Genomic DNA, 22,700 nt, shown 5'->3' on the forward strand with positions numbered 1-22,700 from the left:
AGTGGTATAAATCAAGTTCAACGGTGCCGATCGTCGATTTGGAGGCTTCGTCATCGAAAACAAATGGATGGCAACAGAGCTCGTTTGCTATCGATAGTATTCTAGCTCAACTATATATATATATATATATAATGAGAGAGAAGTCCATGGTGGACCTGTCTCTCATGCAGTCCACGAGGCCGAAATGGCCTCGTGAACCGCTTGAAAACAATGCTCGTGAGAACGTGAGCCGCAATTTTTACTCGGTGCCTTTTTAAGCGGAAAAAGAAAGAGGGTATTTTTATACAAATATGTAAAACTACTTTTCACGAAAAATTTTTTTACGTCGAACCGAACGAGCGCAAACTATTTTTCAGCCGAAAATTTTTTGCCCACCCTCTTTTACATCAAATCAAACACATTCTAAGGAAAATATTTCAGCCCTTACTATGAATTTAATGAGAAACTCATCTAAAGGATAAATTTAAGTTCAAATTGTAAAACTAGCAAAGAATGAATTGCAGTGTAACTCTCTTAAAAAATTGTTTTCTAGACTAACATCTCACTTCGTCAACATAAGATAGGGCTTCATAATCTTCTGAATAATAAAGAAAGCATTTCAACCCTTGTTATGACTTTAATTAAGAAACTGATCCCAGGAGAAAATTTAAGATAATATGTTTGCAGGTTTCTAATAGTTGCACCAATATATAAAAACTGGCTATATCCTAAGTAAGAAAATATAACGAAACCTTTCAAGCCATGTATCTGATAACCCTCTCTCACACATACGCACACACACAAAAAACCGAAGTACTGAAAGTCGCATCAACTTGACAGAGAAAGATTTACAGAAGGGAACGACCTCGTGACCCAGAGAGCCAATATCGATAAATGTAGAGCTAACCGTCAACAGATTTCGTTTAGGCCGAACCATGTGTGAAGATCCATCTACCCCAACAACATTTTTGCATAATATTGGAAGAGGCTGTGTATTGTATAGATGAGCTTCCCAACCAGAAGATAACAGGTTATTACTCAAAATAAAGAAATACGTTTTCTTTTTCTTACTGCAATAAGAAAAAAAGCTGTAACATGTCAAGTGCCCCAGATTCACAGCTGCCAATTTCATAAGGTTTTACAAGCTCTCACTTTCATTTATCCTATCCAAAAATGCTTAGCAAGCAACATCAAAACTATCCAAATGCAGCAAATCATGAAAAACATATTATTCTGTAGGCATAAATAGATATTTAAACATCTAGCAAGAAGTGAAGGACAAAAAAGTAGAAGATTTACTGACGAACATTGCAAATATTCGTTTCTCAGAACAAAGCAGCTACAATCTTCAGGTTTTGTCTCTAATCATATCAAGCTTCATCACATGCCTCAGTATCGGCACCATCCATATTCTCTTCAAAAGAATCATCAAACTCGTAATCCTCCTCATCATCTTTCATGTTTCGTCCGAAAACAAATGGCTTAGTTCCCATCGTCGTGAAGGGCATTAGCCCGAAAGCTCGTGCAGTTTTGATCTCCCTTGCAACCTTCCGCTGAGCTTTGGCACTTATGCGGGTCTGGGCAGAGTGAGAAAGATGATAATTTTGAAGAATCAGCACAAACATGAGACAAGATATAAGATGATATGTACATTATGAAATGAAAAAAAATAAAAAATAAAAAAACTACAAAATTAGGTTATAATATTGCACAAGGAAATAATCTCAATGATGTCTGAAGTCTTCACACTTCCCAGATTAATAATGAGAAATTGGAAAACTGATCAAGTAATCATGTTAATATATATGTATCATTTGAAACATGGAAAAACCAAGAAAAGAAGACAATCAATTTTACCAGGATATCTCTTTCCCAAGGATCAAGTGGTCTGAAAGTTGATAATCTGATCGCTGGAAAAAGGGACTTTGTTTGATCAGCCTAAATCTGTAAACTTTCTAGTTTATAAATTGTTTAATTCAAGGATTTAAGTGCCGTGGCACGGGATTGTGCCAGAAATTTGCCGGCACGGTGCGTATCGAGCCATGCCGATGCGTCCCGGTCAAAAAAAATTTTGTGCGCCGACACATAATAGCATGAAATATTTATTTTCTTTAGCAATAAAATATTCTAACTATTTATTATGTCTTTTGATCACATCTTTTGAACTTTATTGAGGAAATTACTTGCTAATTTAAAGAATAGAGGGTTTTGAGCAGTGACATCGCCACGGGACTTGTATCGTGCCGGTATCTTGTTGGCACGGTACGGCACGGTACGGCACGGTGGATACAGCCCATGCCGACACGGTACGGCACGGTGGATACAGCCCATGCCGACAGGCACTTAAAACCAAGACTTTAATTATCCAAATAAAAGTTAGTAGCTCTAGCTCTCAGCTATAAACCAATACTATGTTGTAGCATTCCTCACTGATGCTATTCATTTCCTGTCGATGAAATGGTCCAGTCTAAAACAGTCAAGAACGATGATTTTTATCTATAGCAAGTTCAAAGTAGTGTTGATTAACTATCTTGATTTCAATTAGGAAATATTTGGAATCAACACCATCAACAATAGCCCAAAGTATGGAAGTACTATAAATCTCTAAAGCGTATCAAGAGTAACTTAACAACTGTGTCTTAGCTACATAAATAGTCATCCAGTCTAAAAATGTTCACATTTTTGAAATATCAAGATGTCAAGATGGATGAGAGAAGAAAGACAAACAGACATTGGTTAACCATTTCTACTCTCTAATTAGGCATTCTTTGCAACAAGATCGAATTGTATACAATGACAGCTACATTTCAATAAATGACTACAAAACCAACCAATTGACAAAGTTGACACACTGAAACTTCTAATATGAAATGGCTACAAAACCGAACAATCACTGAAAGCTCAACCTTCCTCTAAATTATAGCTGGAACTTCAGAAAAATATTTAGAGGAAACACGCAAGCTGTAATCTATATTACAGAATGAACTATTGAATGCAACCTTTTAAGAGTAAATTTAAGTCAAATACAACAAGCATCATATTTACCACCTATCCTACGTTCCATAACCGGTCTTTTTAAGAATCTGAATATATACTGAAGTTGCATCATCATTCATTACTTGACAGTTATTCAGTTCTATATAGTTGCTACTAACATTATTTTCAGCTACTAGAGTACCTACACAAGTGAATCATCAGTAATCTATTTACCTGACTCCTTTTGATGATAATCCCTGCTTCTGTAAGGAAGTTGGAAAGGAATCTAACGTTCTGCATTAAATGATTTGAAATGTTAGGATTGCTTTCTACATTAGTAAGGATGAGAGGAAGTTGCAAAAACAACTATACAAGAGGTTAAGAGAACTGCCATAAACAAAACACATTCAATTCTACAGTCTGTGTATAATGAAAGAATTTCCATATATCATCATCATAAGCAAAATCGATTGTTGATATCAAATTCAAGATAACAAGATGACATAAGTCTTTCGAATGTCATTTTGGCATTTTACTGCTAATGAATCAATTCCCAAATAATAAAGATTCCTCGACATAACAAATTGAAACAGCCGAGGCAAGGATCCAAAATGTCTCAAGCATTCAGAACCATGCAGATTGCACTTAACAGAAGAAACTTCGACTTTTATGACATTCATAACTGAATTACATGCTTTATACACTCTTGAAAGAAGATATAATGATACTAAACACTTTAAGAAAAAAAAAGCTAATTCCAACATCTTAAGAAAACCAATTTCAAGAGAAATAGTTCAAACTTCAGAACTCTTAAAACTCACCCTGAAATCAGCTTTCCTTAAGACTTCTTCCGTAGTTGTCTCAAAGCCAGGTGGTCTATACGTTTTCTGTACTGCAGGTTTTGTAAGATCGAGATCCTACATGAAGTTATAGAAGCAATGTTAGTGAAGAACATTCACTGAGAAACTATTAAAAAAAAAGGAGAATTAGGTTATTCTGTTATTTAGATAATGTGGTGTTCAAATGTAATATATCTGATAAAGTGACCAGAAAGCGAGTTTGAGAAATCTGAACAATTAACAACATTATACTGGTATATTAAGAATTAATAAATAACATGATAAAGAAATATGCATACTCATAGCTCAAGTAGTACAAACTATTTTAATCTATCATACAGTTTGAGATGCAAGATGTATGAATTTAGAACCTTTAGTATGACTAGTATCATTGTAATATATTTTGATAAATAAATCAATAGATGGAATTGGTTCTTAACAAGGTTTAAAGTGCCATGGCACGGGGGCATGCCGCCAAGGTTTTAAGTGCCCGTCGGCACGGGTCGTATCCACCGTGATGTACCGTGCCAACAAGATACCGGCACGATACAGACACCGTACTGATGGCACAGCTCAAAACCCTATATTCTTTAAATTAGTAAGTAATTTCCTCAATAAAGTTCAAAAGATGTGATAAAAAGACAAAAAAAATAATTAGAATATTTTGTTGCTAAAGAAAATAAATATTTCGTGCTATTATGTGTCGGCACACAAGAATTATTTTGACCGGCACCCATTGGCACGGCTCGGCACGCACCGTGCCAGCAAGTTTACGGCACGACCCCGTGCCACGACACTTAAATCCTTGCATGCTGCTGTTTGCCTTGCACGGTACAGCGCCGGCACTCTTCTGTGCCGACACATGGTACGCTTGCATGCCGATAAATACACATGATCTCCTACTGACAGGCTTTTGCACAGACTTATTTCAGCTTTTTTTGTCCCAATAAGCTTTTATAATGTTATTTTGAAAGATTTAATCAAATAATTATGAATATTTGCTATGTATAGCTTACTACACTTATCAATTAACATACTTGTAACTTTGTAAGCTTTTTTGTATGTAAAGTACAATTATACCTAATGCAGAATAGAAATTTTTACAAATTAGAATTTTTAAAATGTAAAGACATCTTTTTTTCTTTTGACCATATTATAGTCTTTCTTTTATAAAATACAAAAAAATAATTTTAAAAAATATTTGAAAAAATAATTTTAAAAAATATTTGAAAAAATTATTTTTTTAATGAATTTTTCAGAAAATTAGTAGATTTATCAAAAAAATTAAGCAATAAATTATATAACAAATAAATTAAATAAATTTAAGTATCAATTGATTTAATTTAGTTTTTAATTTTATCTGTATTTTCAATGTTCTAGCGCACAAATAAAATTTTATGTTTGATGTGGCTCAAAATTTGTTTATTGAGTTCGATATATTCCCTTAATTCGCCAAAAATTTCACGGTGCAACAAATTTTGATAAATTAATTTGTAAACGAAAAATAGATGTATGTGGTGGAAGCGGAGGGCTCGGACAAATCTTTTGTCCGTATATTGATAAACAAAAAAATAATAATTTTTTTGACTTATCTAATAAGTAAATTTTCGATTTGCAATGTCTTTGGAAGGGGTGTGGGTACCTAGAATGCTTTAGATGCCCCAAAGAACAAAACAAAACAAAAAGAAGAAAGCAAAAAAAAAAAAAAGAGAGTGTCGGCACGGCACTGTGCCGTGGCACACTGCGCCATGCAGCTCTGTCTTGTGCGGCACGGCGCTACATGCCGCGACACGAAGGGGGGTCTGAGACCCCCCCGTACCGTGCCACCTTCTTGGTGGCACGATACGTGCCACGCCGTGTACCGCACAGGGCGGTACTTTAAACCTTGCCAAGAAGGATCTCCACACAGCTTTGCTAAATGGACTAATTGATAGTGTGTCACTCCCTCCACCTCCTCATTACATGTCACACCTATTCGATTCCCACTCCAACCTCTCTTTGAAAGATAATGAATCATTAAAATTCTATCATTCATAGCTAGCCAGGAGAAAATTTTTATTTAAGACGGCATATCCCCATTCTCCACAAGTCATTCACATAGCTACATACACCACCTCCATCTCCAATGAACTTGTTGCAATCACTAACCAGATGCTAATTTTTCTTGCTATAAAATCTCCAGATCCTCCTGTCCTCTTCTCTCATTAGCTTTACTTCTTTTAGAAACTCTAGCAATTGATCAAACTCCACATTGTCCTATGCTGTATCCTAGTTTGAAATTTCCACATTGACTCTCCTCCCTGTACTTCTATGTACTCAGCTATTGTGGCATCCTTTTCCAATACAACTTCATATATGTGAGGGAATCTTGTTGCCAATGTAGCTTCACTACACCACATGTCATTCCAAAATTGTATACGTCTCCCATTCCCCACTTCAAAAGAAGATCCAGCTCTGATTAGTTCTACTCGTTTGGTTACACCATTCCAAAACATGGAACAGCTTCTTGAGGTCTGAAAATTACTGAGCCTCTGAATGCTACTTTGATATGAATTTATCATCACTAATTGCTGCCTCAATTCCCTTTTCCAGTCAACGTCTTTCACAACAAGTTACATAATATTGCCTGGTTAAAATTTTTTATCTCAAAAATTCCTAAACTACCATTAATTTTTTCGCTTACAAACTCTGCCAGTTTGTTAGTAAAATACCCTCCTTATTGACGCAGTTCTTCCACAGAAACTTTCTCCTCACTTTGTCTATTCAGTCATCTACTACCTATTGTGGTGAGTGCTAGAAAGAGATGTGATATAATAGAAGCGCAGACAGTACTGAATTTTATTGAGTTAATCTTCCACCCACTAATAGCAACTGCTTTTCCACCCAGCAAGCCTTTTCTCCATCTTTGTAATTACAGGCATCCAATCACTCTTTTTTAGCTTCTTTCACACTATAATGAATATTACTTTATTCAAATTTTATTTTCAGCCGTGAGTAACCATCAAACATAAGCAATACCAATTTTAGATTCATAGCATTTCTTTCATTGCTTTCCTGAATATCATAGTCTCATCTGCGTATTTCAAATTGCTTAGATTATAACATTCATCTAAATTGACGCCTTGAAATTAGTTCAACTCCATACCTTCAACTAGGACGATTCTCAAAACTATCCACTGCAATGTAAAACAATAAAGGTGCAATCCCCTTGCTTAAGCCTTCTCCTACATTTTATGATGTACCCTTCATCCCCCTTACCAATGACTGTTTTAGCAGTTCTCAGTTGGCATGCAACCCAACCAACCCATCTTGAACTAAAGATGCTGCCTCTTAGCACATCCAACAGAAAGAAGCCATCAAAATCGTGTTTCCATCTGGAAGCAACAAAAACAAGGGAAAAGGCCAATCAACTTGTAATAAGGAAACCTCGTGGCCTGCTGATTCTACCCATGTGCAATAAAGTAATAGGAAAAGGCCCACAAAATCTCTCACTTATAATATTCACCGAGCGGGTCACCTCTCTTCCTTAGGCACAGGGAAACAATCTCGATCTTCCCATCTTTCTCCTTACTTCATCATCAATGCCTCACCATGCTCCCTAAGGAACACAGGCCGTCAACAACACTAAATGTCCAAATTGCTCTCTATTTTAAGTGGACTCTCAACTTCTTTTTTTTCTTTTTTTAGTACATAACGATGGTAATTTTCCTCCAAAAGAGGCCACCAAGTTGCTTAGCTTGTGTCAACGTGGTGCATTCCATTAAAATTAACGACCTTCTAATGGCTGGGACCTAAAGGGACCTACATGAAGAAAGTTAAGAGACCGAAGTTCGCGACCAAAAAAAAAAAAGAATTAGGGACCCTTTTGGTCCCCGACTTTTTCCTGAATTTCCAATTGGGTCTCTATCCTTTTATTTGTCAATTGAATCCCCAACCTTCATAATTCATTTCAATTGGGTTCCTACTATCCATAACAGTTTTACAAATTTGACATGTAGTTGCATATGATTGGTCAAATTTGAAAAAAAAAAAAAAAAAGACACTTTCTCTTCTCACAAGACTCTTTGACCGGTCAAAGTTTTTCTTCTTCTTTCCATCCCTTCTTCCTCTTTTTCTTCTTTTTCTTCTTTCTTCTCTTCGTTTTCTTTCATTTTACTCCTCTTTCTTCTTCTTCTCTTCAACCCACGAAGAACAACAGAAGAGTTAGAATAGCAGACTAAACGCTTAGAACAAAAGGTGGATGTCAAGCTCTGAATAAATTGAAGAGTCAATAGAGTGCCCACTTCAGGAGCCAAAAGAAAAACAAAAGATAGTCAAGTGGACCAGATCAGATCATCCTTCTATCAATTTATCAACCACACGTCAAAACAAGTGTATACAACACATTTTCTGAGTACACTAAGGCCAAATTATAAATGTCAAACAATAGTACAATATTTTGAAGGATAAAGATCATTTAATTCCTGGAGGACAGCAACTAGTCTAAATTTTAAAGAGGCACACTATTAATTGGAATGAAGTGTGCTAACACCAATGCGCACTTTAGACGTCCCATTATCATACAAAAAATGTTGTTTTGGGCTATAGAAAGAACTTACATTAAATTTCCCTAATTCTTGTGCAAAGATGAGCCATTAAGTTTCCTTCTTCGCCTGACTAGCTCTAAGAAGTGTTTTGTATGACATTAATCTAGTATATAAATTTTATTTTATCATACTGTCCCGTGGCGTACGTACCGTGCCCCCAAAAAGGGGAATGATACAGGGAGGGGGTCTTAGACCCCCCCCGCCTTGCCGCGACACACCCTTGCATATCATGCGAGACAGTGTAATATGCGGGTGGGTGCCGCGGCACTGCGCCGTGACGAGACTATTTTTTTCTTTTTTTTTTACTTTTTTATTTTCTTTTTTTTTTTTTTTTTTTTTTTTTTTTTTGTTCTTTGAGGTACCTGAAACATCCTGGGTACCCACACCCCCTAAGACAATGCAAATCGAAAATCTACTTATTAGATAAGTCAAAAAATATAATAATTTAAATTTTTTATTTTTTTAATGTACAGACAAATTTTTAATTTACATATCTAATCCATACCATGGGCGGCGAAGCCCCTCACATGGCTCGAGCCCTCCTCTTCCACGACAAACATCCATTTTTTTCACAAATTATTTTATCAAATTTGACGCACCACGAAACTTTAAGGAAACAAAATCAAACTCAAACAAATTTTGAGGCACATCAAACATAAAATTTTATTTTTATGTTAGAAGATTGAAAATACTGATAAAACTAAAAGCTAAATTAAATCAATTAATACTTTATTTAATTTATTTGTTATATAATTTATTTCTTAATTTTTTTGATAGATCTAATAATATTTTGAAAAAATTAATTAAAAAATAATTTTTTCAAAAACTTTTTAAAATATTTTTTCAGATAATTTTTAAAACTATTTTAAAAATTATTATTTTATATTTTATAAAAGAAAGACTATAATATGGTCAAAAGAAAGAAAGAAAGATGCCTTCGCATTTTAAAAATTTTAACTTGCAAAAATTTCTATTATGCATCAGGTATAGTTGTACCTTTCATACAAAAAAGCTTACAAGTATATTAATTGATGAATATAGTAAGCTATACATAGTAAATATTCATAATTAAAGATGTCTAAAATATCCGATATCCCATACCCGATCCGGACCCTACCCGGACCCGAAACGGACCCGATAAAAAATGAATAGTATACGAATAAAAAAAATTACCCATTAAAATTTCAGGTATGGGTCTGGATATTTTATACCCATACCCGATTTGGACCCGACCCGAACCTAACTTTTAAATGGGTAGTGTAAGGTACTGGACTTCTAAAACTATGAAGTTACGGTGTACATTTGGTTGGAAGACCATTTGAATGGTTTCGGTGAGGTCCCGGTGAGGTCCGGAAGCAATCGGGCGTTTTCGGTACGCGTAGGCGCTAAAACGGAGCCGAAAGGCCATGTTGGGCCGTGAGCCAAATCCAGCATTAGCGGGGATGAAAAGATGATGAAAATACGCTCGAAAACATGTTTGGAGAGTCTCGGTTCGATTTGAAAAGAATCGGAGGTCAAACGAGCGAAAACGAGCGAAAACGGAGAAGAAACGGTGAAAAAGCTGAAAATTTGGCTAAGTCCTTAAAGGCTGGAATTCTGGACCTACGGGGACCGGTCCCCCAAGTCCAGGGACCGGTCCCCTATACAAAAAATGGCCCCCGCAGGGGCAATGTAATAAAATGTAAGTTTAGGGGCCTATTTGCACTTTGGGCATTATGAGAGTGTATAGAGAGGGTTCTTTCCCTCTTTCTCTCATTTCCCTCACCCCAACACCACCTCTCTCTCTCTCTAAACGTAAAGAAGAAAGGAGAAGAGAAGAAGAAAGGGAAGAAGAAGAAGAAGGAGTTGGAGGAGAAGAAGTGGATCATCATCACCAACATCATCTTCTTCTTCCTCTCACCATTAGAGCAAGCTTAGCAAGGTAAGCTTCAAACCCTACAATGGTAGATCTCTAGGGTTTGATCCTAATGCTCTAGAAATGGTTTGATTAGTGTTCTAGCAAGCTTAATAGATGTTTAATGCTTGAATCTAGAGTTCGAATGGTGGATTTTGCCGTAGTCGCAAACTAAGGCTCAAATATGGGATTTTTGTAAATAGATGGGTTTGATCTCATTTAACCCTCTGTAAACCTAATTGGGGGTATAACGAACGCGTTGGTGCGCTCGGTTCGACGATACGACGAGTGTACGCGAAGTTATTGACGAAACGGTCTGTTTTGGTACAGATAGCCGCAGCACGCGGAATAAGCCTCCAAAAATCATGAGAACGGATCGGGAGCATCGTGGTGTCGTGGAATAAACTCCAGAATAGACGGATCGCGGATTGGTGGCCGTTCGGGTGGTCGCGCAAGAGTTCGAGCCGAACCGGGTCACGGGTGCCGCGGGAGGCCGATTGCAAGTGTCGACGAGCAATCGGAACGCGAGTTAAGGTGGGTTGTGTTTACCGAAGCGACTAGGTCGCCCTTTATGTCTAAGATGATTAAGAATCCACGTTGATGCATATGAATGTAAATGAGGCATATAGATGATGCATATAAATGTAAATAATGCATGTTAATAATATGATGCAAATGCTAAGTAGATCCATGTAAAATGATATGATATAGAATACATGCTAGTGATAATGCAAGTGATATGTATGTGTGCATTGGAATGTATGCTAGGTGCATGTAACATCATGTGAGCATGTTAGATAAGATGCATGTGCATATGGACTCGATATGACAAATAGGATATCAAGTAGATCGAGTGGCATTAACCTAGTGTTAATAAACATAGGTCGAACATAGATGACATTGAACCTAGTGTTGTTGAACCTAGGATAAATAACGAGTGGCATCTAACCTAGTGTTAAAGAACATAGGTTGAGTATGAACCTAGAGTCGGGATCTAGGTGTGTGGCATCTAACCTAGTGTTAAAGAACATAGGTTGAGAACTGAACCTAGAGTTAAGGTAAACCTAGGTTGTGAAATTGAGGCATTAGACCTAGAGTCAGTTGGACCTAGGGTGGAAAGTGCATTGGACCTAGATAGGTCAATAGTATAGGGTTGGATATGGACCCTTGACTTGTGAAGTCGATTCCGGAATCCCAGTACTTGTGAACTCAATAGTTCTTGGACCGCGGGTGTATGCGGCGATGTTCCTCTCCCACCGGAAAGAACTTTGAGGATTATGACTAAGCAAGAACAAAGAGCGCTAGGGTGTACGGCATGTTCCTCTCCCTATCGGGGATCTTGGCTATGGGTGTACGCGGCTATGTTTCCTCTCCCACTAGCGGATCCCTGACCACGGTGCACGGACCTTCGGGCGGACCGTTGGGCGATGTGGTTCTTGGCTTGCAGGCTGAGGTGCATGCGACAGGATCCTTCACCTCGAGCCGGGCAGAGCGCGGATTATCCGCTGTTGATTGACTCGAGGCCGAGTCGGGTGGCTAGCTGGAATAAGGTAGATAGAACCTTGAGGGCTAGTGGTAAATGTGATAACCTAAGGTAGTGGAAACCTTAGAGTTGGATGACATGAGCTAAGATTAGCGAGATTGATTGTAGAATCAATAATTCTACTAGTTGTTGCATATATTCCTGTTGCATATAGCATGACATCATTGCAGTTGTGAGGCAAAGCAAGGTAAAGTTAGTTGCATGTTTATGATATACATATCTATCTGTTTATTGGACTAACTTGTATTTGCCTCCCTTGGACCTGTTGGTCGAGCTCCTCCCTTGGGTGGCCGTACCCACTGGGAACCATGGAGTTGGTTCTCACCCCACGTTGTTTTGGGGTTTTACAGGTTCGCACGTGAGCGGCGCGGCGGCGCGAGGCAAGGGCGTAGCTCCATAGATAGCGCCCTACCCCCAGAGACCAGAGCTAGCAGTACCCCGTCGACGTAGCTTAGGGGTATAGAAAATGAAAGCAAGCAAATGTATCAAATTGTAATCAATAAATGTTGTAATAACTTAATTGTATTGGAAGTTGAATGTAATGGAATCGTGATGTAAAATGAATGGATGTAATATCATAGAATGTGTTTATGTTGATTGATACCTTCCTGATGCAATTCTGTTTGCTGAGTACTGTTCCTGGTTGGAACCTTTGTATTGTACTTGTTGCGACGCCTAGGACGTACAGGGGAAACTCTGTCCGTTCGGCGGTCTGTCGGCGTGCCCGAACCGGACCAAATTGGGAGTGATCTCGGGGCGTGACAGGTAGGGTCCAGAATAGTTTTCAAATCCGGACCCGAACCCGAACCCAATGAAATATCCGATAGTAAATAAAAATAAAAATAAACTTTTGAAGTTGAAGGATCAATTTTAATATGACTTATAGATGATGAGTCACTATGTATTTTCATTCTAATGAAACCCTAGCCGTCTCTTTTACTCATTATTTTTTTCTAATTTTTTTACTCTTTGTTTTCTACCCTTTTTTTTCATTTCATTTCCGCCAACAATATTTCATTGTCAACAATATAGTTTGTTTATTGACTATTTAATAAAGTTTATAAAAAAATATATTTATACGGATATCCGTACCCGATTTAGACCCGATCCATATCCGGTTTTGAACGGGTAGTATACGGGTAGTCACTACCCAGACCCGTTCAAATAGACCCGATAGGTATATTAGTAACTTTAGTACCCGGACCCGGACCCGGACCCGGACCCGGACCGGACTCGAAGTTAAATGGGTAGGGTATATATATATTTTTTGTTACCATTTCTTTTTAGGGTATGGGTACAATATATTAATTACCCAGACCCGACCCGATCCACGGACATCTTTATTTATAATTATTTAATTAAATCTTTCAATAACATTATAAGAGCTTATTGGAACCAAAAAATCAAAAATAAATTCATGCCGAAGCATGCCAGTGGGAGATCATGCGAATCCATCGGTACGCAAGCGTACTATGTGTCGGCACGAAAGCATGCCGGTGCATACTGTGCTAGGCAAACAACGGCACGGCCCCGTGCCACGGCACTTTAAACCTTGTTTTCTCTCTTCCAAAAAAAAAAAAAAAAAAAAAAANAGAAAAAAAAGACACAGTGTGATTTGTCAATAGTTGCAGGGCAGCATGGATATGGTGGAAATGCTTAATTGAGTGATTTACAAAAGGTAGACCTGCGACGGAGTTGATATGAACAATTTTCTGCAGAATATGTTTTTCCCAATTGATCATGTTCAATGAGAAGGTCGAGTTTGGTTCACGATGATCAAAACCATCTGGATTGACAGCCAGACAATAAAAACCAATATTGAAAAAAAGACAGCAGAAAAACATGCAAAAGCTTAATCAATATCAAGCAAACACAGCTATTCAGAAGGAAACTTTATCAATAAATTTCAAGTGCTTCAAATTTTCAGGTTTCTGGAAATAAATATCAACCAAGTAGCTATCCAAAAAAATTTTTGATAGCTTACTAAAAGTGATTTAATATGGCTTGATGCATCTAATTTTTCAATAACCCATCACACAACCACTGAAAAGAATGTTAAATCTGCAGCAACCAACTTAAGAAGATTGCTTCTCAAGGGTAAAAGGAAAATTTGACAAAGTCTAAGATCCGGTCTAATTTAACTCTATAAGTTCATCTATTCGACTTAACCAACTCAATTACTTGTATTTACCATTATACTAAGTAGGAAAACTGAAACATTTGCATCTGAAAAATAAATGCATGCTGGAATGATATCCCTTGCTTTTCACTTTTGCTATATTTATGTTTTAGGAGATATGACTAGGTAATCGCCATGTGAGTTTGTAATAAGTACAAATCACATGACGACTCAAAGATCTAGGTATATTTACTTGCTACACTATAACTACTAATTTGAGAATAAAATGGCGACTCAATACTTCACATCATTTACTAATTGCTAATATTAGGTAGAAGTTTCACAAAGCTCATCGCCTAATCCTCACTGCCACCCATTTTTGTCCACAATAACTACGTATGAAACCCAATCCATATGACTTCTTTTTCCACTTCGCCCTTTTCCACTTTTCACTCTACTGATTTATCATGTATTTTATTCATTACAGTGAGGTTCATATTTGCAATTCTAGTTAAATTTTGGTATCCCTTGGCCTGCATCATTTACCAAAACTTAAAATGGTCCTAATAATAATTCAAGGGAGAGTTCCTTGTAGCAGAGAAATCTATGAATGAGTGAAAGTGCAATAAGTATTATGCGTCTAGTATATTGAAGGTTGGAGATAAAAAGATGAGCCCCATCCTGGGGCTCAATCATAGACAATAAAAAATAAATTCAGAAATTTTGATACATTTTAGAAATTAAGAAAGATGACTAGTGTACTGTGTGGCATAGATGAGACGAGATACCACATGTTGGTATGAAGGAAAACAATGCTCTCAAGGGTTATAAACTTTGCTTTCTTGGGATGGTGATAAATGATGTTTGATTCATGTCGAAAAGCAGTAAAGCAGCAACCTATTGATGCTCTTAGAAGAACTTAGGTTCTGCATAGTCAGTGATACCATTCACTTGCTACTGAATTCTTGAAAAGGATTCTGATTATATATTTGTTATACAGTTAAAGTGGACACTAGATGGGTGTAGTGACTGTCTGCTCTAAACAGCAAAACAGGAACAGGTAGCAAGCAGGCGAACATAGATGAACAAGACAGGTTGGCATGGAATGTAAAGCATAAAACAGGAAGGAGATGAAAAATGAGTACATATGGTCCAGATCAAGGACTTAACTGTCGTGGCACGGAGTCGTGCCAGAAACTTCCCGGCACCGTAAGGCACGGTGCATGCCGAGCCGTGCCGATGCGTGCTGATCACAAAAAATACATGTGCCGACACATAATGGCATGAAATATTTATTTTCTTTAGCCACAAATATTCTAACTATTTATTATGTATTTTTATCAAATCTTTTGAACTTTATTGAGAGAATTACTTACTAATTTAAAGAATAGAGGGTTTTGCGCTATGACATCGGTACGGGGGTTATATCATGCTGATATCTTGTTGGCACGACACGGCACGGTGGATATGGCCTGTGCCGATAGGCACTTAAATCCTTGGTCCAGATATGCACATGGTAGTATATAGCTCGCTAGTTTTGAAGAGTCATACAGCATATATGGTTTTAAAAAATATAACTTGTTACAATAAATAAAATAAATTCAGCACCAATTTTCACGCTACCATAGACCAATCAGTAACTAATTTTAGAGCAATACTATCAAATAGAGAACAATCAAGTTGAACATGTTTGTTTAAAATTAATCTAACTATCAGGCAACCAAGTTGGCTAATGGAATAATGCTTACCCTGGTAGTGTAAGTTGTTCCCGGGAAAAAAGTCACGTCTGGTCTGAATGCATAATCATCATTTTGGATCTCATCAGTAAAAGCGAAGGTTTGTGCAGCTTTCTCCAACTTTTCATCCATACCATCTTGCAATGAATCAAAACTCTCACCAAAGCCACTCATAAATTGAGAATTACCACCCTCATTTGCTTTAGAATCCATATTGGATCTACTATGAGCCTTTTCAAGCTTATCAAGTTTACGGAAAAAAGGATCAGTATTTGAACTTTTGTCTCCATCACCAAATAAACGACGTTCAAAGTCATCCGCACTCTCAAAAGAGTTATCCTTGCTATAATCTATTCAGTTTGAAAAGAGAATGTTGTGATAAGCACATAGAACTTTCAGACAAGAATATGTAATACAAGATAGTGTCAGTATTCGAATAATGAGCGGTAAGACAACATGCTACAATTCGCAGAAAAAAATATCTACTGTCATGATTATGTCACCATTACGACCGAGCATCATTTTTGTAAGATATTGAAATATGCATAATAGAATTTTCAACATTAAAAATAATCAGTACTGCATAGTAAAACAATTTAGCTCTGCTATCAACAAGAACACATACCTATCGGGAAACAACGAAAATCTATCAATATCAAAATAGAACAACAGAAAATACCACTTATTATACAAAAAAAAGAGAAAAAAAACAAGCTACTGAACGAGGGATTTGACTACATTGTCGTCTAGTGACTTAGAAGAGCCTGACTGTAAAAGTAGTCAATATGCAAACTTTAGGTACCATGTGTAACTTCCATATGGCTGTCAACATTGTTTGCGCTGTGCATATAAAAATTCCTGCCCGCCAAACAGGTAGCAGAAGACAAAAATATTGAATTGACCTAAGTGACGAAGAGTTCACAAGCAAATTTCATGTGGAGCATGCAACAAGACAAAGGGTGTTTGGCCTAAGATTTTAGAAAGTGAGTTTAGGGTCAAAATTGATTTTTCCTTCAGTAGAATGTTTGGTAACCTCTTTTGTAAAATCTGATTCTGATTTTTAGAAGTAGATTTGTGATTTAGGGCCCCAAAATCAAAAGCAGGTAAAACCTACGTCCTAAAAACCTGATTCCCACACAATCAATTTCAACCCTTTAGTAATTGAGCTAAATACACAATTTGCCCTTGAACAACCCATATATTTCCTCCATATCCTATACTATCATAAACATATATTTCCTCCGTATCCTATCCTATTTATTTATGATGTTCGTTTTACTCCACTCTCCTCCTACTTCTCTCTCTTCTCCCAAACCTAGTCGAGCACTCTCTCCCACCTCCCTCTCATCCCAACCAACACTAAGGGGTCGTTTGGTTGGGTGTAGTTACAAAAACAGTGTAGTTGGAAGTACATGCAGCTGTAAATGCAATCATAACTACACCTAGTCTGTTTGGTTTTATGCAGTTGCAATTGCTGCAGTTACATTTATTCTGTTTGGTAATCTGTAGTTGAGATTTATATTTGTAAATTCTGTCAATTTTTAGATAGAAAGGTGAGATTACCTCTTATGAGCATAACGTAATTATGTTTTAATTATAATTAAGACTTTTATATCTATATATAATTTATATATTATTAAATTATATATGAATTTAATAAATTTTAAATATAAATATATTATAAATTTGGTCAAAATAAAAATTAAGATATTATTAAACTAGCAGACTGAAAAATAAGAAGCGTATGAAAAAAATTTATTGACTCTAACAGACATTACTAAATCCTATCAGATTTCATAAATATGTATTTTTGAAAAAAAAATAAAAATAAAAAGAGAAGCGTATGAAAAAAAAATCACACTTTGTTTAATTTTTTAATGGGTGAGCCGACTTGTAAGGTACCGAACTTCTTAAATTATGAAGTTGCGGTGGGGTGTAGTATGCTGAAATTTTAATATAAAAATAAATATAAATGAAAATAGTGTGAAATACTATTTTATTGGACTTATAGACATAAAATATAAGTCTGGAATGGCCCGTGTTGAAATCGGAGCGAAAACAGAAGATTTAGAATTTTCTGTGTGAAACGGGACAGATACATTAGCAGAAAACGCATAGTGTCAGAAAATTCTAAAAACTGGAGGATAAGCCAGAATTATTCTTATGAGGCTAGATTTAAAGTTTCGTATTTTTCTGACACCCGTAGAGTGAGAAATAAAATCCGAAAGCCATCTGATAAAGATTGCAGTTCGGCACAGTTTTCGGTGACCAAATGGGGTCGAAACTGAAAGATTAAAATTTCTTTCGTTAAGTTAAGCAAAACCGAACATGACTGTCAAATTTGAGCTCAAACGGATATTCAGGGAGCTACGGCGAAAGATATCAGATTTTGAGCTGCCTGATGTGAATAGTGTATGCTACTATTGAGGTGTTGACTATAAGTAGAAGCTACTAGGCTTCTTCTTCCTCCTCAGCTGCAGCCAGCACAAGCATCACACGCACATGGTGAAGGAGAGAGAAACCCTCTCTTTCTCTCTCTAAATATCTCTCTCATCTCTCTAGATATTTCGCCCAAATTCGCGGCGTTGGTGGAGATCGAGCTTGCGAACGCGTTGGAGGCGACGGATTGAGCTTTCGTGCGCCCGTTGGAGCGACGTGTTTTCATTGCGGCGTTCACATTGGGGTAAACTTTTGGGATTTGGCTTAATCTTTAACCTTAAGTATTCTAGTAGCCTCTAATGAGCATTCTTAGCATGTTGCTCCATTTAATTTGGATTATTTGGGGCTAATTGCATGTTAGGGCTCAAAAATGGGATTTTGCAATACGTGAGGGTTTGATCTAAATTGATCATGTATAAACCTAATTGCTAGGTTTTCTGACGCGTTGGCGAAGTCGGTTCGGCGATACGACGAGCGTACACGAAGATATTAAAGAACGAAGCTGTTAGGGTACAGATTGCCGCAACTTGCGGCGAAAGCTTCCAAAAATCACGAAATCGGAATCCTACCCTCGTGATAGCGATAAAAGGTGGGGGGTGTCATCCCGAAGCAACTGGGCTTCTCCCTATGTCTAAGTATTTCTATGTTGAACATACTACATATATAGTATCATGCATGTTAGGGTATTTAGATGTTACTTTTACTATTCTTGCATGCTCCCTTGTATTGCGGCATAGTAGGCTTGGCATGTGAACTTAGGGTGCATGAGAATGAGTTTGTGACATAGAACCCTATAGAGATAAGTTAAACAATAACTTGATCTTGCATGGATGACATATGACTAGTATAGTTGGGACAATTGCATTATGGCAAGTGACATGTGAACCAAGTGCATACTTGACGAGTGGCATATGTATACCAAGTAAACAACTTGACGAGTGGCATTAGAACGTAGTGTTAAAAGAATACTTGTGCATGTTGGTCATAGTGACCGGGTACCTTCGTTGGAAACGGATTTGATCATACTCACACAGTCTGTTCAGCGCTTGTGGCGGTCGCCCCGCACAAGTAGTGCGAGCTCCGGAGTCTTGGCACGTGAAACGATTGGGATAGCCTATGTGGGGTCCCAAGGGATAGCTTTAGATCGGAGTAATTTTATAAAGACCGTAGGGGCGGTTAAAAGTATTAAAAGACTCTGACACGTAAAAGACGATTAAATAGACGGGGCAAAGAATGTCTTTTAAGATTTAGAAGACAACAGCGAGGCTAAAGTCGTGTCCAGTAAAGGTTGAATATGAAATGTGGGAATTTAGGTTATTTTTATCATAGAGTATGATAAAAATAAATAAAAGTGAAAATATAAATTTTAGGCCGTACAATGTAAGGCGGCGTTGGAGTGACCTCGGTAAATTTACATATGGCATTGAAGTATCAAAATCTTCAGGCCATGGAATGTTGAGCTTGGTGGGCTCCCTAACAGACGCCCTGGGGTGTATCNGTAATATATCAAAGATGTAAAAATGGAATGTGAAGTAATAGCTAGATGTATCTCTCTTTATGCACTTGTATGTATACTTGTGTTACTTGCTCTTGTTGTATTGCACTCTTTGTGCTTCTCTCCTTGTTGGATCGTGTATGTATTGAATTATTCCTGGGCAATTCTATGTACATGATCTTACTTTTGAGCCTTGGGCGGACAGGGGAGGTGCTGTCCGTCCGGCGTCTGTTTGACGCGCCCGAACCGGACCAAGTTGGTAGCGGGCTCGGGGCGTGACACGACTCCAGCTCAATTGCTGCATTTGGGTCTTCTCGTGCAGATGCAACTGCAGCAGTTGAACCTAACTGCACCAAACCAAACAAAAACTTAATAGATGCATGCATTTCCAACTGCAATGCAGTTAGAAATGCATGCAACCAAACAGTCCCTAAGTCTCCAGCTATCATCTCCTCTCTCTCAAGCAAGTACCTCTATCAACGAGATCTCTCTATCCTCCTCTCCCTTTCTCCCTCTCTCCCTGCATTTGGTCGAATATGGCCATATCCGGCCAAATCTAGCTGGCCAAATTCGGCCCAGCATGCATCCGCCCAAATCTGGTTGGATATAGCCAGAGTTTTTCTGTATTTCCTTTTTTATTTCATTTTTGTCTTTATGGGGGGAGCATATAATGTATTATTTGATTGTTGTAAGAAAGAGTCCAGTATGAAAGTACCTAGTGTAGTATGTTATTGTTATTCAACTAGTAAGTAGTATTAAAACAAATAGGATTAGTAGACAGCAATTAGGATTATTTGTTTGTTCATGTGTAGTTTAATGTTTGTCTAGCCCTAAAGGGTGGGAGGAGAAATTAAAGGTTAGAGCTAAAATTAGTTTTCGTAGATCAATTATATTGTGCGTTCCCTTCATAATAAAATGTAATCATATTGGTAAGTTGCGAGGTTTCTTGACACGGGGTTGGAGAATGTGGCACTATTGCAAGCTACTTTTTCGAAGCTGCAAAGTTTCAACAGATGTGATCAAGACATGAATTACATGCCCGATACCAAAGAAGATGAAAGCAATACAAGTACTTCGGTACAAATGATAGTGAAGTAAAAGATGCTCACATCATGACCCAAACTCATGATCACATTCCCGCATCTTCGGTATGGGCACTTAGATAAATTGTTATTCTAATTTTTTTCAGTACTATGTACTTTCTTTTACAAATAGTTATTGGTAGCTTATGGTTTATTGACAAATATAGACATGTACTTTCTTCTATAAATAATAGCAAAATTAACTAAACTCAAAATTTGTGAGTAGTTAGGTAATATTAGCATTGCAAAAAAAAAAATCACTTCAGCAAAAAAAAAAAAAAAAAAAAAAAAAAAAAAACCAAACGGCTTTACGAAATCACTCCAAAAAAATCACTTTCTAGACAGCCAAGTATTCTACAGCTTTTAACACAGCAACAATTCTCCAAACCAAAGTCAACTTAGCAGAAATCACATCTCCAACAGCTAGGCCAAACAAGCCCACATTCTTGTAACCAAATATTAGATTGAGTGGTTCTTTGGTCTAGTTTCTGCTTCTACTTTTGTAGATCGTCTAGCAAACTAGAAAGCTTAAATCTTCTATTGTTGTGGGAATTGGAAACAAGATTTTGAGGCCCAAAGGAGCTTTTGTCTTTGCTTCAAATAGACGTTTTTTGATGGGATTTTAAAGAAACAAATATTAGTGGTTGTAACATACTGAAACTTCAGTATATCGTACTGAACTTTGCCCAAATTGAAAAAAGTACAGTCAAGAAGTGAACATGAAAGTGTTAAGGAGACTTCCGAGGATTTCAAAACAGTTGGAAGTGAGTTAGAGCTCTTTAAAGCGAAAAAGAAATTCTATAACAAAGTGAAGTTGAGCCATCAAACCTTTGGAATCCAGACCTTGGCAACGGGATTCGGATCCTGAATTTGTTGTTCGAGCTTCAAACTTCATTGTCCGAACCTCAAGAAGAAGATCCAGACCTTCGACTCATAAAACCCAGTCCAAACATTCAAGATTCGGACCTTGGACCTAAAGTTCGAACCCTCGCCACGTGAATAGCAGAATTAGCTATTTAGGATCTAAACCCTAACTGGATGATCCTTGGCTGTGCAGCTCAGGCCAAACATTCAAGATCTAGACCTTGAATATAGAATTTGAATCCTGAGCAGCCTAGTAGTATAGTAAGAGTGATGCAATTTGTTCTTTTGGGGGGATTATGTTGCAATTGTGCAACATTACACGAAGACCCCATAGCCTTTCCCTCACTCCACATTATCTACACAAGAGAATAATCTCTCTTTTCTCCTTCTCACTCTCTCACTCTACAACCATCTCCCTTCCTAGTAGATTAGTCCAACAACTTGGAGATTTGGAGGCACCTATCTTAGAAGAAACTTCTTGAGGGAGGAGAGCAAGCCACTTGGAAAAAGACTAACTAGGGTGACAAAAAGCTACGAAAAGTTTTTAGGTTTTTGAGCTAGGGTTTTGGGATTAACCCTAGAAAATGAGATTTTGGCAAACCCTAGGCTAATCTATGCAAGAATAGTTTGAGATTTTCTTTGAATAAAGGGTTTGTCGAGAGATCTTGAAACACCTAAGTCAAGGATTGGGGCAGATGTTGAAGGTTTTTTAGCAAATTGACTCAGAAGCGGAGCAACTCGTCCATGAATTTCTAATTGCCCGAGTTTCCTAGCAATTAGTGACGAACCGAGGACTGGTCAGCTCCTATGTCTAGGGAATAATTTCATGTTGAGCCTATACATGTAAAATGGAAGCTTGTCAAGTAAATGTGCATGCACGAGATACACTTTGCTTGGGATAAATTAGCTACCACGATACAAGTGATTTTCATATGATTGTGCATAGAGCCATAGACTATCACCTATGTTATGAACTACGAAAGTGGAATGACATTCTCTAGGAACATATAGAAAACTTGACGCTTGACGTGTATACTGTTGAACATAGTGCCATTTGACATAGGTTGAAAACAAGGTAGATTGGGTCACTACTTGAACAATGATGTCATGAAACCTAGAAGGGTTGACAAACAGAGGTTGTGTGACGA

The 22,700-nt window shown here is 37.4% G+C and overlaps 1 protein-coding gene across 2 annotated transcripts in view; it reads right to left on the bottom strand.

The window, feature by feature from the left end:
• The window catches only part of LOC109714014, a 28,883-nt gene continuing 7,200 nt past the window's right edge, over positions 1,018-22,700 (bottom strand). Inside the window, exons 1-5 of one of the 2 annotated variants that reach the window (XM_020238388.1) lie at positions 21,517-21,637; positions 15,685-16,022; positions 3,777-3,872; positions 3,190-3,249; positions 1,018-1,556 (exon numbers count right to left, since the gene is read on the bottom strand). In XM_020238388.1, the coding sequence (XP_020093977.1) occupies positions 1,350-1,556; positions 3,190-3,249; positions 3,777-3,872; positions 15,685-16,022; positions 21,517-21,583 (768 nt within the window). In that variant the 5' untranslated portion in view covers positions 21,584-21,637 and the 3' untranslated portion in view covers positions 1,018-1,349. Of the gene's footprint in view, positions 1,557-3,189; positions 3,250-3,776; positions 3,873-15,684; positions 16,023-21,516; positions 21,638-22,700 lie in introns of those variants that run through there. The other variant, XM_020238387.1, reaches the window with a different exon arrangement.

The sequence above is a fragment of the Ananas comosus genome, linkage group 8, assembly GCF_001540865.1.
Source record: "Ananas comosus cultivar F153 linkage group 8, ASM154086v1, whole genome shotgun sequence".
NCBI classification, from domain to species: Eukaryota; Viridiplantae; Streptophyta; class Magnoliopsida; order Poales; family Bromeliaceae; genus Ananas; species Ananas comosus.